This window comes from Salvelinus fontinalis, chromosome 27, assembly GCF_029448725.1.
Source record: "Salvelinus fontinalis isolate EN_2023a chromosome 27, ASM2944872v1, whole genome shotgun sequence".
Taxonomy (NCBI): domain Eukaryota; kingdom Metazoa; phylum Chordata; class Actinopteri; order Salmoniformes; family Salmonidae; genus Salvelinus; species Salvelinus fontinalis.
The window spans coordinates 13,624,723-13,639,587 of record NC_074691.1 but is presented as its reverse complement, the minus strand read 5'-3'; the positions used below and the strand labels follow the sequence as shown (position 1 = coordinate 13,639,587).

The 14,865-nt window shown below is 40.6% G+C and overlaps 1 protein-coding gene across 3 annotated transcripts; it reads left to right on the top strand.

Moving 5' to 3' along the window:
• Window positions 1-1,337: 1,337 nt before the first annotated feature.
• Window positions 1,338-6,492, top strand: LOC129825080 (transcription cofactor vestigial-like protein 2). 3 transcript variants are annotated; one of them, XR_008754824.1, is made up of 5 exons: window positions 1,338-1,648; window positions 3,411-3,681; window positions 4,424-4,900; window positions 5,374-6,167; window positions 6,208-6,492. XR_008754824.1 is itself a non-coding variant. In XM_055884842.1 (4 exons), the coding sequence occupies exons 1-4, from the start codon at window positions 1,562-1,564 to the stop codon at window positions 5,556-5,558; spliced, it is 876 nt and encodes a 291-aa protein (XP_055740817.1). In that variant the 5' UTR covers window positions 1,338-1,561; the 3' UTR covers window positions 5,559-6,492. The 3 variants fall into 3 exon arrangements, 2 of the variants coding, with proteins under 2 accessions (XP_055740817.1, XP_055740816.1); XM_055884842.1 differs by having other exon boundaries at window positions 5,518-6,492; XM_055884841.1 differs by having other exon boundaries at window positions 5,374-6,492.
• Window positions 6,493-14,865: the final 8,373 nt, after the last annotated feature.

The window sequence follows — 14,865 nt, the reverse complement described above, 5'->3', positions numbered from 1 at the left end:
ATTTGTCCAGCATCAGACAATTTTGTAGGAATTTTTAAATAGGTTAGTGTCCCTTCAATTGTTGAAAAGGTTAAATAAATAATTAGGGTGGGAAAACATTTGTCCACGCCCACAATGACCATGAAAGCAGAGAGAGTATTTGCATATGAATTGTCATTACCTGTCTCACAATAGATTAGAGCAGCATGTCTATAATGTTAGCGCCTTCATTCCAGTGCCATTATTGTTTGTTGTGAAATGATCTAAATGTGTGACCTCCTCCACCTCTTTCGCCAGAGCTGGTTGAAGGAACCTGAATCCACCAAGCGTTTACAGAGGACAGGAATACTAAACATTCCAGACAGATTCCTAATAAAATCAAGGATGTGTCTGGCAATAACTGTAATTGGAAATGGATAGAGTTCATTTGCACTTTAAGTTAGAAAAAAATGTCTACCTCCCAATATGTGATGAGAAACAGGTGGTTGTTGATTCTTATCATTCAAACTATGTAATGCACTCCGACCCTGACACAAATTGTGACCAAACTGTTTGACCTCTGACCTTGGAATCTGACAGGCCACCTAGGGATTGTGGCACAGTGTGGGGTTGGAGTCCTGCATTCCTCTCCTTAATGTATTTAATCTGTTTACATAATTAATTAACACTACAAACCATCATTATGTTACATTCCTTATATTGACATTTCAGAGTGTTATTGTACTCGTGGGTGGAATTTGAGTGAATCAATTTACTGTCCCAATTGACTACAGTATACTGATGTTGTACAGGATGCATGTCCTGATATACACTGAGGGATTATCTTTAAAGCCTCCATTGCAAAGGACATAAAATAGTGTTATTAATAGGCCTATACGGCATACCACAGACCCATGAAGCTTGCTGCTTCAAGGTTTCCTATCCAGGGCCCATCAAACTGTAAAAGTATTCGAAAATGTAATTTTTAAAAGGTTTAGGTTTCGAAATTATTGACATCAAGTGCATGTTATTTACCAAAATTTGGACAACGTACTTGGACTACAAATTAAACATAACATGTATGAAATGAACATATTGGTCTGTAATAAAGATTATATACAGGTAACATGCAGGTGCATATCAAAGGAATGAATTACAGATAACAGTTGATATCAGGATTACATTAGACTACAGTCAACATTTGGGATGTTACTAAACTCTCCAGTAAGTGACCTATCTGGCAGGGCTCCATTGTTCTTAATTTAGCATCACGCAGCTCATGGCAGTAATGAAATGTTTATTGCAGACTTTGGATAAAATACACCTGGTTGTGAAGTGCTTTTGTTCCCTCATTGGTCGGATGCAGGCTCGTCCAGAGACACGTCAAAACGGCTGGCTGTGTAATGTCTTTACTTTTGCCGCCACGCGCTCCTGTCGCACTGACGGTGCGTAAAGACCGAAGGCAGGACGCGCAGCGCAATTGGGATAGAAACGCCGCTCTCCAACGTTCCAAGTTACTTTAACCTCTCCCCGTCTACAATTTCCAATGAAGATTTTGCTTATTCCGTCAAGTTACTATCCGTGAGAATTCGCTTTTTTCGCCATGAGCTGCTTGGATGTTATGTATCAAGTATATGGTCCACCACCTCAGCCTTATTTTGCCGCAGCGTATAGCCCATATCATCACCAGGTACGTTATTGATGTGTTGTTTAAACTACTGGCAGATTTGGTTCAGGGAAAGTTTTGTCAGACTTTGATGAAAAACTCATTGCGCATTATTATAAATCATTTGATTTATCCAGGCCTGCTGTATTTTGGCATTGTCCACTCTCAAAATGATTCTGCATGACAGCCTTCAGTCGATTGTGGAACCAATAGTCCTCCTTACCTACAGTTACACCTATTTAAGAGGAACGTATTAGCCTATTAAATACTTACTTTTGATTGATGTTTCCTTAATGAATAATGATAGCCATTCCTCCTTGCATTGTTATTCAGAAGCCTACCTAATTTGTGTGATAATATTTTTAGTTGATAACATATATTTTGTTTTGTTTTAGTTGCTTAGGCTATCGCTCTCCCTCCGTCTTGTTCCTGCAAAATCGAATCACTCAGACTAAGGCTATTGCATACTTTTCCGTTTAGGCTACTGAATTTGATTGTCTTCTATTTCAATTAGGATATTTTGCAATCTGTAAATTATGGGTTAGATAGGCCTATTCAAATATGTAGATTGAAAAGGCCAAGTCCTTTATTAACTTTATTAACCAATCAATACAAAATACTTATGGGTCATTAATAGAGTTTAGGCTTAGGCTATGTTCGCAACTTTTATTAACCGTTCGTCAAGTACAATTATTATTTTATTGTTTTAATCTGTAGGCTGGAATTTAGGACGTTTTAATTCATAATAATAATTTTGTCTGGTCGTGTCCACTTTTTTTCATAAAATGTCATTAGTGCTCTGGTAACGATTTCTTTGGCGCACGTCCTGTGATACATATCTGTAAATTAAGTTAATGCTGCTTGTGCATGCACAACAACCTGTAAGGCGTTTGGGATATTCGGTTTCCAGACGTGCATTGGTGCTAAGGCCCTCTTAAAGCTGTGCCACTTCTTAAAACCTCTCACAGTCAATATACAAATTCAGATCTTTGTTTGCACAGAGAGCTGGTTTTCAAATGTCAAATAGTGCGAACGTCTTCTTTAAATGTAGTATGAAGAGGGAAAAGGGAATACTGGGATTCACTTCGACACTTCTCCAAAGCTCACATATGGTGGTGTTACTCTGTTGATTATCTATCCTGATTGCCTAAGTCACTTTTACCCCTACCTACATGTACATATTACCTCAATTACCGGTGACATACTCATTGTATATAGTCCCGTTGTTGTTTTATTGTGTTACTATTTCCTTTTAAAAAGTAAGAACAGTTAGATGTATTTTTTACTCTGCAATGTTGGGAAAGGGCTCGTAAGTAGCCATTTCGCTCTTCAGTCTTAACGTGTTGTATGTGACAAATACAATTTGATTTGAAGGTTCATAATTAAGAAATTAACAGATATGCTAACAGTTTAAATTGAATAGCTTTGTTCTTGAATCCAACCACTACCTCCTCTTTGAGTAGGCATGTGAATGAGGAGAGGATAATAAATGTATTAAGTACCTGCCATTTTGAATATAGCCTAAAAAGCGCACAGATGCCACAATATAACGCTAATGCACAACTGTTGGACAATCCCTGAGCCGACAAATTGAAAAATCTGTTGATGTGCATTTAACCCTAATTTCTCCAGGGTAGCCTTTGGTAATGCCTGGCCGTGACCCACCAAATGATTATGTGCAGGTGAAATTCAAGTTGATAATTGGTAACCTGATGCCTTGATAGGAATTCATGTCAAATGCATGTCAAGGCTATTCAATTCTGACGTTTTTTATCGGATGTTTCAGAAATTGGCATTTTATTCCAAAATGCAAGAAGCGCAAGAGAGCATCAGCGGGGGCAGCTCGTTCTCAAATCTCCCTGGGCCGACGATAAAGGAGGAAGACTGCGCGCGCGAGAAGGATCACCCTCCCGAGGCCGAGTACCTGAACTCGCGTTGCGTGCTCTTCACCTACTTTCACGGGGACATCAGCTCGGTGGTGGACGAGCACTTCAGCCGGGCCCTCAGCCAGCCAACCAGCTACGTCCACGGGTCAACCAGCAACAAGTCCGCACGAGGTAGGCCTACATCCACCTCATGGAGAGGATCACAGAACCACTCCAAACACCTGTCCACGCGGTTTCATTTCATCACAATGACTGTTTTTAGGCTTATAGACTATAATGGATGGCATGTATGTCTTGCATGCAAGTGAGTACATTTTTTTTTGGTATATTATTGTGTTCACATCTTACTCAAATACACTTCCCTTTAATCTGGATTTTTGGAACAAATCAATGAATCCCCTGTTTTGCTCCCATAGTTTCAGTTTCAGTTTGCAGTCATTCACTCTCATTTGTGTTGGATCAAAATCGCAACGGTATCACAAAGTAAAACAACATTGATTGAAAGGCAGTTGAAAATAATAACACGCTGTTCTGTGGAATGTAGGGCTCAGACTTATTCACTATATTGTAGGGTAATTTGTAGTGAGGGTCTGGTAGGTTTTAATTTGTTCTGTTGCGTATTACTCCCTTAATGAATTAATTTAAAATGTAATTATATGACCAATATTATATAGCCAACCATTCTCCAATTTTGATCAACCTTCAGGAATAACTGACAACAACCATATTTATCATGCATCTTTTTCTCATGTTTTCCTTTATTTCACCCTTTCAAATTAATTGAATGATCATAGTAGTTTTTTTGCCCTATTCTCAGAACTGGCTTATTGATCCTCACCCACAGATACATTCATAGTCTTTACCACTTAATTGATCTGTGATTGAGCATTTCAATGTGTCTGTGGATTCCCAGATGGATTATTCCCGATGAGCCAGAGGAGTTTCCCCCCATCCTTCTGGAACAGTGCGTACCAGCCCTCGTCCCTGAGCAGTGCCTTAGGATCCTCCTACTCAGACATACCCTTCCCTGGGGACCCCTACTCCTCTGCCTCCCTACACAGTCACCTCCACCAGGCCACCCCAGAGCCCTGGCACCACTCACACCACCACCACCACTCTTACTCACTCGGCGGGGCCATCGGCACCCAGGGCTCCCCCTACCCTCGACCCAGCATGCACGAAGTCTACGGCACGCACTTTGACCCCCGCTACAGTTCTCTGCTGGTGCCCTCTGTCCGGCCGCACCGGCTCCCTCCATCCACTGTCCCCGGACCCAGTGCCTCACCGTGTGACATTGGGAAGAGCGAGTCAGCCAGCTCGGCCTGGACTGGGGCGTTCACAGGGGCAGGGGCAGACATCAGCCAGAGCATCGGCCTCAATGTGGATGCAGGTAACAACAACAGCGATAACAACAACAGCACACAACATGCAGTGTTAACTCTTCATAAAGGACTAGCTGTTCCAAGTGCACTTCAGAATAGCCTGCATAATTTCATTTTCCTCAAACATTCATGACTACTATTGTACGCTCTACAATTCATTTAATGCAAAAGTTCAGAAACGGTGTGACGCCTTACATCGGGGGTTATGCTTACATTCATAGCATTATGCAGGGTTTTGTTCTCCCCGGGGGAAACAGTTGTCTTGTCAAGGCCACTCTCCAACACTAAGAAAGACAATGTATTTATGGGTTTAACAGGTTGAGTTCTCTGTCTCTTCTTTCTCCTGGGAGGCAATATGCTTTTACACTTTTCTGCTTAAGGGCTTCCTGCTTCTGCATATAAGCCATTTGGTCTCCCTCTTCCTAATCCCTCTCTTGCCCTCCCTTTTTCTTTTCTCTCTTTTCTCTCTCTTTCCTTTCAGGTCTGCAGGCCCAGGATAAGAGCAAGGACTTGTACTGGTTTTAAAGCTCTGCTGCCCTTCCAGGCCTGAGCTGGCCTCTGTGTTTTTCTGCACTGTATGATATTGACAGACATTTTCTGAAACAGATTCTAATCTCACTTGCAGCTCGATGCTACACCTTCAGTGGCGGAAACGTCCTCAGCTGAAATTACTCCATTGTGGATACTCTCTGCTGGAAATGCAGTGGATAAGGGAGAGAATCTAAAACTCAGTCTCTCCTACTTAAGAGAAAGGAGGGAAAAACCATGCAGGACTTGCTGGACAGCTTGCCAGAAATGCTCTGTGGTGTGACTGACAAATGTTATCTGGCCAAGACTGAACACTTTCCTCCAGAGGACACTTGTTGAAAAATAAAAAAAGAGTGAAACTGGAACGTAAAAATTTTGATTTGACGAGAGCATACTCGAAGACTGGAAAAACACTCTTTGCTATTGTGGTTGTTTTTTTTTATCTATGAAAGGAGAGGAGCAAGAGAGAGGAGCATTCTCTAACATGACTGAAGTGAGCAGCGGCTATTTGAAGCCATTTGACTCTGTCTTGCTCCCCAGCAGCTGTCAACGACAACTGTTTCAGTACTCAATGGACACACACAATTGTTTTGTCACTGCACAGTGTTTGACCAGGGGCTCTGGACTTCATAAATTGAGCATTTTGTCAAATCTGGACCCCGACCCATTGGGAACAACTGGTTTGTCTGGTGATTTTGAGGTGCGGGGTGGACAGGAGGTAGCAGAGGTGGACAGGAGGTAGCAGAGGTGGACAGGAGGTAGCAGAGGTGGACAGGAGGTAGCAGAGGTGGACATGCACAACTGTGCTATGTATGTCTGTGTGCCATATCTCGGCAGTGCTACAGTATATGTGATCTTTATGTACTTATTCCTCATTGTTTTTTAGTCATCCCAGGTATAAAGCAAAGTCAAAATCAAACAGTCATTATCCATGGTATATTGTATTGTGAACATATTAATATATTGACCTTTTAAAGTATTTTTTCTTGATACAGTTGTAATGTAATGTGTTGTATGCCTCAGCCTGTAATTATAAAGCAATGGGACAATGTGATTAAAACTCAACTTTAGACTCTGTGTTCACGCTCAACTGATTATTTAGGCGAACATGTATACGGTAGATAAAATGCGTAATCTATAGAATACACAATTTCATAGACAGTTCATTTGAAAACTATCCTGTTTTGATGATGTGAGTTCTGGTTAATTTCCTCAATTATATAATGTATACAAAATAGATATTGTTCAGCCATCTGCAAGCACAACTTAAAGGAAAATTCCACCCCAAAACGATCTTTTGGTATTGGTTTCATTAGTCCATTGTTGACAAATGTTTTGCTTGTCAGCAATCAAGTTCTCAAGATATGTAACCTTCAAAATACAGAAATCATCCCCTATGATGCAATTTGCATCATGTGATGCTGTGTTTTGCATCATATGACAACAATGGACTAATGAAACGAAAACCAAAAGATAGTTTTGGGGTGGATTTTTCCTTTCGGTGTTCAATTTTTACCTTCCACTAATGCATTGTCAGTGTACTGGGGTTTGCATTAATCTTAAATCATTCTCTTGTAGATACTGAATGCTGATGCTTCAACTTGTCAATGTAAAGACATATTTCTAAAGGGCAGTCAATACCGAACACCAGCAAAAGTCTATGAAGTATTTGTACAGAATAGTATTTGACCTTGTCTGGAAGAATACTATTCAAGAACATTCAAGTAAGATGTTCTTTGAAGAGCTACTTTATTAAGGAAAAATGGACTATGAGTGTGATTATGTGGTTGTTCCACCTAGCGATCTGAGGATGAATGCTTTAACTGTACGTCACTCTGAATAAGAGCGTCCGCTAAATGACTCAAATGGAAAAGGCCAGGGATATTTCTTTCACGATATTCAACACCGTCTCTATTTTCTCCATGGACATACTTTTCTCCTTGAAGACATACAAAAGACTACATACAAACAGGCCACAATTAACACACAACTTAATGATCAGCGGGAGAAAAAGCAATGGAACGGTCATGAGTCAGGGGGCTGAAAAAGAAATAGGTGGAAGAAAAGACCTTTCCAACAAATTCAAACAAAAGAAAGTGTGATGCTGCCGTCATGTGTTCCCTTTCTTGGTTGTGTTCCAGTTTAGCACTGGACAGCTGTAGATTAATATCAGCTTCTGACAAAAGTGATGAATGACAAGAGAGAGGTGGAGAGTCTCTCACTCCCCGGAGAACGTCTAACAAAGGAATATTTTCAGAGACATTTGTGTTTTTAGCAGTTAATGGGATGACGTGCAATTGGCAGGTAAAATAGGCCACATGCATTGTTTGGGTCAATTAATTACTGCATCTAGGCTAAGTGGAAAATTATTGATGCGTTTTAAATCTATTATGTGTTCTTATAACATTATTGGTAGCCTAACATCAAAGTGTGGGCTATTCAGTGACATCATGGGTAAAAACAATGCTTGTTTAAATGGGATACATAGCCTAGAAAATAAGGGCATAGCATAATAAATTGGTGTGTAGGCAATAACAGACCAATGTTTTGTTTGAGTGTGCCACCCAGAACTGTGCATATGGAAAACGCGAGTCTTGTTCCCATGCCGTCGGCACCACGTGTCTGACTGGGACCTGTTGCAAGCGTGCGAGCAGGCTGGTCCTCGGAACACACGATGGGACACTGGATAGGCTTTCGTGTCGCTATTAGGAATATTTGTGAGGTAAACACACAAACTGAAAGCAGGAACTCGTACATTTTTGGTTGCTATAGAGATCGAGCGGAGCTGTCATTAACATTATCCTAAAAACACCATTTATGGAGTGTGTGATCTGGCTCCAGTTGTCACTGTGTGTGACCTTCAGCCTCTGTGGGACAATGAGCTACCACGGAGTTACCGCAAGTCAGCACAAAGACAACAGGAGCACTGCCTCCGCTATTCCAGCACCATCTCAACTTAAGCATTTAAACATAAAATCAGCAAAGCTATATATGCTTCGTTTAGTACACTGAAAGCAAACTTAAAGATACCAAAAACAATTTAGTCCAATTAACGTTGCTAAATATTATGTCCATGGTACTTATTTCTGTCTGTGTACGTCTGTGTGCGTGCGCAAGTAAAAAATAATAATAATAATAAAAAATTGTTGACTCATCCTACTTGTAGACTGGTTGAATGCCAATCCCATCCTCCTCTCTTTCAGGTTGGAAAAACGGTCTATGGCTCTGTCCTACAGTATGCTTTTAGTTTTCATAGGCTACCTAGCTAAAATGTTTGTTAGCTTAACTTCCTCGCATGGTCAAAAATTAACCAGCTAAGTAAGCTAACTAGTTAATGTGAGCCTACTAGGCTACATCTAGGCTACATATTGAACTTCAATTGTCTCAGGCCAGTGACAAAATATATGAATTTATGGTTAGATCAGAATTGCCATCATAATCATTGGCCTGTACAGAGAATTTAGTCAAAACCACCAGTCCAAATCCCCATCTCCATCCATGGTTTAGGAAAAGCGACAATCTAGCAAGCTAGCTACTGCAGGACATAAACACAAGCAGACCAGAATCAGACACGTTTTTCTGACAATGAAGATGTTTAGCTTAGGATGTGATTTAAATGGTGTGAAGCCAAATCCGAACTGGCCTCCCTTGGGGGGCATTTGCTGCGCCAGGACAACCCACAGTTGAGCTCAGTTCAACACTGATTGGCTAATATATATTTTTTTTAATTATCAAGGGAGGCCAACTGCTTACTGGCATCAATCAATAAAATGCTAGTGAGGCAACATGTCGAACTCTTTTGTTCCAAACAGAATCAGATACATGGGCTACACATACTGAGACAGAACTGCGCAGTTTCCCTCTCTCGGATGATTTCTCAGCTGGGATAAAGCCACTTGCGAATTGACTGAAAATTATGAAAACAGAGAGATTAAAATTATTTTATATATATTTTTTTCTTGGTCAAGTATTTGGGGAAGCCTGGCTTCCCTTGACATCCATGAAAACTCGTCACTGCCTACCATAAGACATTTTGATCACTGTGCATATTAATTACTTTAGGCTTCTTCAATATGCAAAGAAGTATATAACTTCTACAGTGATTGGTAGGCTATCATATGCATACATACTCATGAAAGAAAATGTTCCTACACTGGCCTTCTCACTATGGTCTCATAAAATGTGCACCTACACTGTGGACAGTTTATTTGTGCTTGTCAACATAGAAGGTATGCATCAACACATCAGTTTAGCATGTGTGCTTAAAATGACATAAACCTGTAGGGGTTTGTCACAACCATGCAAATAAACCATTGTCACAATTTACATTTGTTTGAGAATATCATTACCCTCAGAATTAAAAAGTGCATCTGGGATATTCCATCCTGTACAGTTGGAGCGAGGCTTGCCTTGTCATATAACCTCCGAGAGTTGAAATATGATTCTAAACACATGCCAGGCTAAATGGCAGAAGGCATTATGTTTTTTATTTAGTCCATGAATTAGGCATAGTGTGATCTGTCGCCAATGCTTGACTTGTACTGAAATAGGTGCCTGTACTCATTTTGAGTGCTGCTACTGTTTATATTTAGATGCAGGAGCTCCGCAATACTTTTGAGCTAATATTCCGTAAGAGGAACAGGAGCTCAAGCATTGGAGGTACCGGTACTCAGCTCCGGTGACCTCCTGCCCAAGTCAAGCACGGTCTATCACACAGACTCAGCTTCACCATCACACGCACTGCCATGCTCGCATTGCCACAGTCGGTTCTCTCTTTGCAGCGGCAGCGTTCCACAGCTCAGATTAATGTTAATCAAGTCACGTTCAGCCTTGTCTCCGTCATAGTCCTACTGGGTAGAGTATATGGCTCGGTCTCTCCCCAAACTCAAGACAGGATCACTTACATGTACCACCTGAGATACTGGTAATGTGCTACATGCAGCCATGTGTCGCAGTAATGTCTTATTTTCAACTCCATTCATCTTGTTTTGCGAGGAGCCCTCATGACCACCATTATAGCATGTCATATCTTTAGCCTCTGTTTCTTTCTTTGTCTTTCTTCATGGCTCAGGAATCCATCAAATAAAGGTGAAATAAAAAAATAAAAAATATGGACTAGCTGCTGTCAACGGTTCAAATTAATTCACGGAGGCTGTTTATGGAAGAAAGGAAAAATCAATCATGGACCTCTGTAATGCACTGATGGTCAACAATATTAATTAGTGGGCCGTTAAAAAGGTCACAGGCCAAAAGACAACTATTGACAACATGAGAAACTCGCACAATATATCTCAATAATTAATAAGGTTAATGATTTCTACAGTATATCGTCATCTGTGTCTGTGAGCTCACTTTTGTATTAAAACACTTTGATGATACAAATCGCTAGGGAAGATTATTTTCTCATGAAATTAATTAATGTCAAGGGCCAGACAAAAACCTCCCGGTGAGACAGTTATTACCCTGGGGCCTCTGTCATAGTATCACTGTTGTAATGCCTGCTACTTGGCCCTTTCACCACCATTGAACAAAGGAGTCGGATGTTGGAGTTTGTATGATACCGCCTCTCCCTAGTTGTAGAGGAATGCCAACCACACTAATGCTGGAGCTGTAAAGCAGCTCTACATGACATTCAGACCATCCACATGTGCCACATGGCTGGCGATTCTCACACCATGGCCATTGGCATTTTTCTCATTAGTCAACATAAGCACTACAAATGCGAACATGGAACCATGTCAATACAGGAGCATCATGCTGAAAAAGATCAGACCCCCTGATGGTGCTATGGAGCAAACTTTTTATAAAACATGCTTTTAGGTGAATATTTAATTTAGGCTGCTTTTGATTTGAATGTATTTTAAAGCCAGCAATTCAGCATATCCATCTACGTACTACATAGCTAGAGTGGTTACTCCTCTACCAAGACTCTGTATTATCTTAAGTTTGACCTCAAACTGACATTCCATGTCTCAGGGTGGATAGAGGATGTTCCTGAAATAAGAGCTGATAAAAGATCATCCAAACCATTTTAGTCAACTGGTCTGTGGGGGACCTCTATTCTCCTTTGGGGTCTACTTTAGAATGGTTTATGGCAGACAAATGGTGATACACTTTTAAAAATGTGGGGTTCAACAAGGGTTCTTCTAAGATCCTCAAAGTTCTTTGAAGAACGTTAGGGTTCTTGGCACTGAAAATTGCCTCCGAAATGTTCTTCCAAGAACCCCATAGGAGGTGGGTTTCATCGAGGAACCTCCTTAGTTGGTGGGGGTTCTTACAGGAACCTAACTGCCCGACTGAAACATTTGGATTTGAATTTGAAAAGACAGCAGGTGCAGGCACTTAACTGAAAAATCTCCTCAATTTAAATGAAGGTTTGTCTCTTGTATGATCTAAATTGACATTGTTTTATGATGATACCATCTATCTTTTCATATTTGTGCAAATCTTTCTAAAACAGAACATGGACACAATTCAATGGATATCAATCAACAAAGAGGTAAGAATATGCATGCTATAAGAATATGTTGAAGGCTAGATGTATTGGGTGCGGATGACTGAACTGTTTACTTTTTTGTTTGTGTCTGCAGGGAGAGACAAGGAGGCATACAAAGGTATTTCAATTAGTGTTGGTATGTTATGCAAATAACATGTACCATCCTCCTCCCTATCCTCTTCAATGAAAATCACATAGGCCTTGTAACGGCTCTCGTCGGAATGAGTGGACCAAAGCGCAGCGTGGAAAGTGTTCATGATTTTATTGATCAAAGAAACACTCGAACAAAGTAACAAAACAAAAGCAAACAGTTCTGTCAGGTAAACAGAAAATAACTACCCACAAAACACAGGTGGGGAAAAAGGCTGCCTAAGTATGATTCCCAATCAGAGACAACGATAGACAGCTTGCCTCTGATGGGAACCACACTCGGCCAAAAACAAAGAAATAGAAAACATAGAATGCCCACCCTAATCACACCCTGACCTAACCAAATAGAGAAATAAAAAGGCTCTCTAAGGTCAGGGCGTGACAGGCCTCTACATTACGGACGAGGCATGTGTATGAAAACCATTATCAAAACAGTTTTTTTTCATTCACATTCACCACAAAAACAAAGATATGAATACTGTTGTGAGTATGTTAAACATCTGTATAATTTGTTAAACATCTGTATAATTACTATTTTGGGGATTCACAGACTTCAACCTCCTTACACCTCTGATGAAAATCATTCTGGCAATGGATTTGGAGAACATCAGCACATTAACATCAACACGCCAGAGGATATATGCATTGGACTTGGTGCTCAGCTCTGAGTTTACTTCATATTTGGATTTTTTTTATTCTGCTTTGCCACTAAAATCATAATAAACACTGACAACTGAAATATTGTGTTATTGTTGTTATGCATGTTATTAATAATAATAATAACGGGAAGGTAGGGGTAGTTTAAAAAAAAACGCAAAAGGTTCTTCGAGGATCCATTATAGGAGGGTTACTCCACAGCTTCAATTTTAAGAACCCCTAAAGCATACTCCAGGAAACTTGTCTTTTCAGAGTGTAGGAGCTGATGCCATTTTGAACTCACGTAGATCTGAAGGCATGTCGTTTATCATGTAAAACGTACTAACTATAGAACATCACAGGGTAATTACATTTATAAACATTACACAAGTTGGACTTTATTATCGAAGACCCAATAAAGATTTGTTTTGGAGTGCGTACAGAAGCTTTGGCCCACTCTGTCGTGCCTACACACAACGCCTATATTTCATCAATATAGAAATTACATGTCTAGATGGACTTGAAAAAACAGACAGGAGAACTCAAAATCTGTGGGGGAGAAGTGTTTACTTTTACTTTTCAGCCAGGGAACTCCACTTCCATCTCAGCACTGATTTATGAAGTTTGGAGTAAACCTGTGTTAAGTGAGAATATCCTATTTCACTGCAGCACTCACTGTTTGCATGTTAACTGGGCTGGAACACTCCTAACAATGGGGAGGAATCATCATGTCTTGTTCTGGGAATTCTTCGCATATCTAATACGCTTCGCTACAGTCCTCTGGGTGGGAGAAACAAAGTCTGTGGTTACAAACGACTGAAGAAATGTCACTGGAAGGTGAAAGAAGATCTTGTACCATGAATGAGGCCTCAACGACAAATTGTTGACATTGGAGCGAGAATTTGTTAACGCACCTTTGTGTAAGAGTTTTGATGGACACACGAGTCTAAAACAATGGACGGGGGAACGGGGAAAACACACTTTCAAGTCCAACAGCCAATAGCAGAGTAAAAGCTTCAGAGCTGTGAACTTCAGCCACAAAGTTATCGACTTTCCACCTGCCGCCAGAGGAAGAAATCACTGGTTTTATTCCATAGCTTTATTTAACTTCCCACTTTAGCCAACAATGACTGTCACCGTCCCCTGTGGAGTGTATACCGTAAGAGAGACTAACTAAATGTGAATTTACACACAAACACAAAGAGTTTCTCTGGAGCGCCTTGGTGAAATGCATGCATCAACAAAGTCATTGACAACCTACATTAACAAATCACAAAATGTATGATCATGTTGTCACACACTTAATATGTTGTGAAATCTGTTATGTATTGTAATGTATTGTAATATTTTTAAAATGTATAACTGTCTTCATTTTGCTGGACCTCAGGAAGGCAGCAGCTAAAGGGCATCCATAATAAATACAAATCTGCAATTACTGACCAGAAATGTAGGACATTAAAGGAGAGAAGAAAAATTAGGGAGTGTTGAAAGATATCTGTGGTGATCGCTGGCCAATACTTTACAGCCAAAACTGTCTGCTGCTGGATAAATCAAATGTTCTTGGAAAACATACAGTCAATTTGTCAGGGTTGTGCGCTACTGGTGGAGAAGTCAGGTGCAGGAGAGCAGAGAGTTGTGAACAGGCGCACACTTTATTAGGCAGAGTGTGATAATGTTGCGTTCGGAGTCAGGCGCAGGAGAGCAGAGATGTCTGAGAAGCGTACTTTAATTGGCAAGTCCACCAACACAGGTATGGCACAATCAAAAAAGTAAAACGCCCTCGACAACAGAGAACCCGTACAAACGCACGGAGGAACAAACAAAGCTCCGAAAATAACACACTCTTATAAATCCGTGAAAACAAGAAATGGATGCGTAACCTCACCGCGCACATCACAATAAAAGAATAATCCCGCACAAACCTAGGCAGGCAACAGGGTAAATATATATATACACAGAAATTAAGGCAAATGAAACCAGGTGTGAAAAGAACCAAAGACAAAACAAACAGAAAAGGAAAAAGGGATCGGTGATGGCTAGTAGACCGGCGACGCCTACCACCGAGCGCCGCCCGAACAGGGAGAGGAACTACCTTCCGTGGAAGTCGTGACACAGAGGCAATAAAACAGACAGACGCCACTGCGTCAAAACATCCAGCCAAAG

Excerpts from the sequence above, each read along its gene's own strand:
- LOC129825080 (XM_055884841.1), top strand. The coding sequence starts at position 1,562 with ATGAGCTGCTTGGATGTTATGTATCAAGTATATGGTCCACCACCTCAG. Across the intron at positions 1,649-3,410 it reads ATAGCCCATATCATCACCAG|AAATTGGCATTTTATTCCAA; the intron begins GTACGTTATTGA and ends CGGATGTTTCAG. Across the intron at positions 4,901-5,373 it reads CGGCCTCAATGTGGATGCAG|GTCTGCAGGCCCAGGATAAG; the intron begins GTAACAACAACA and ends CTTTCCTTTCAG.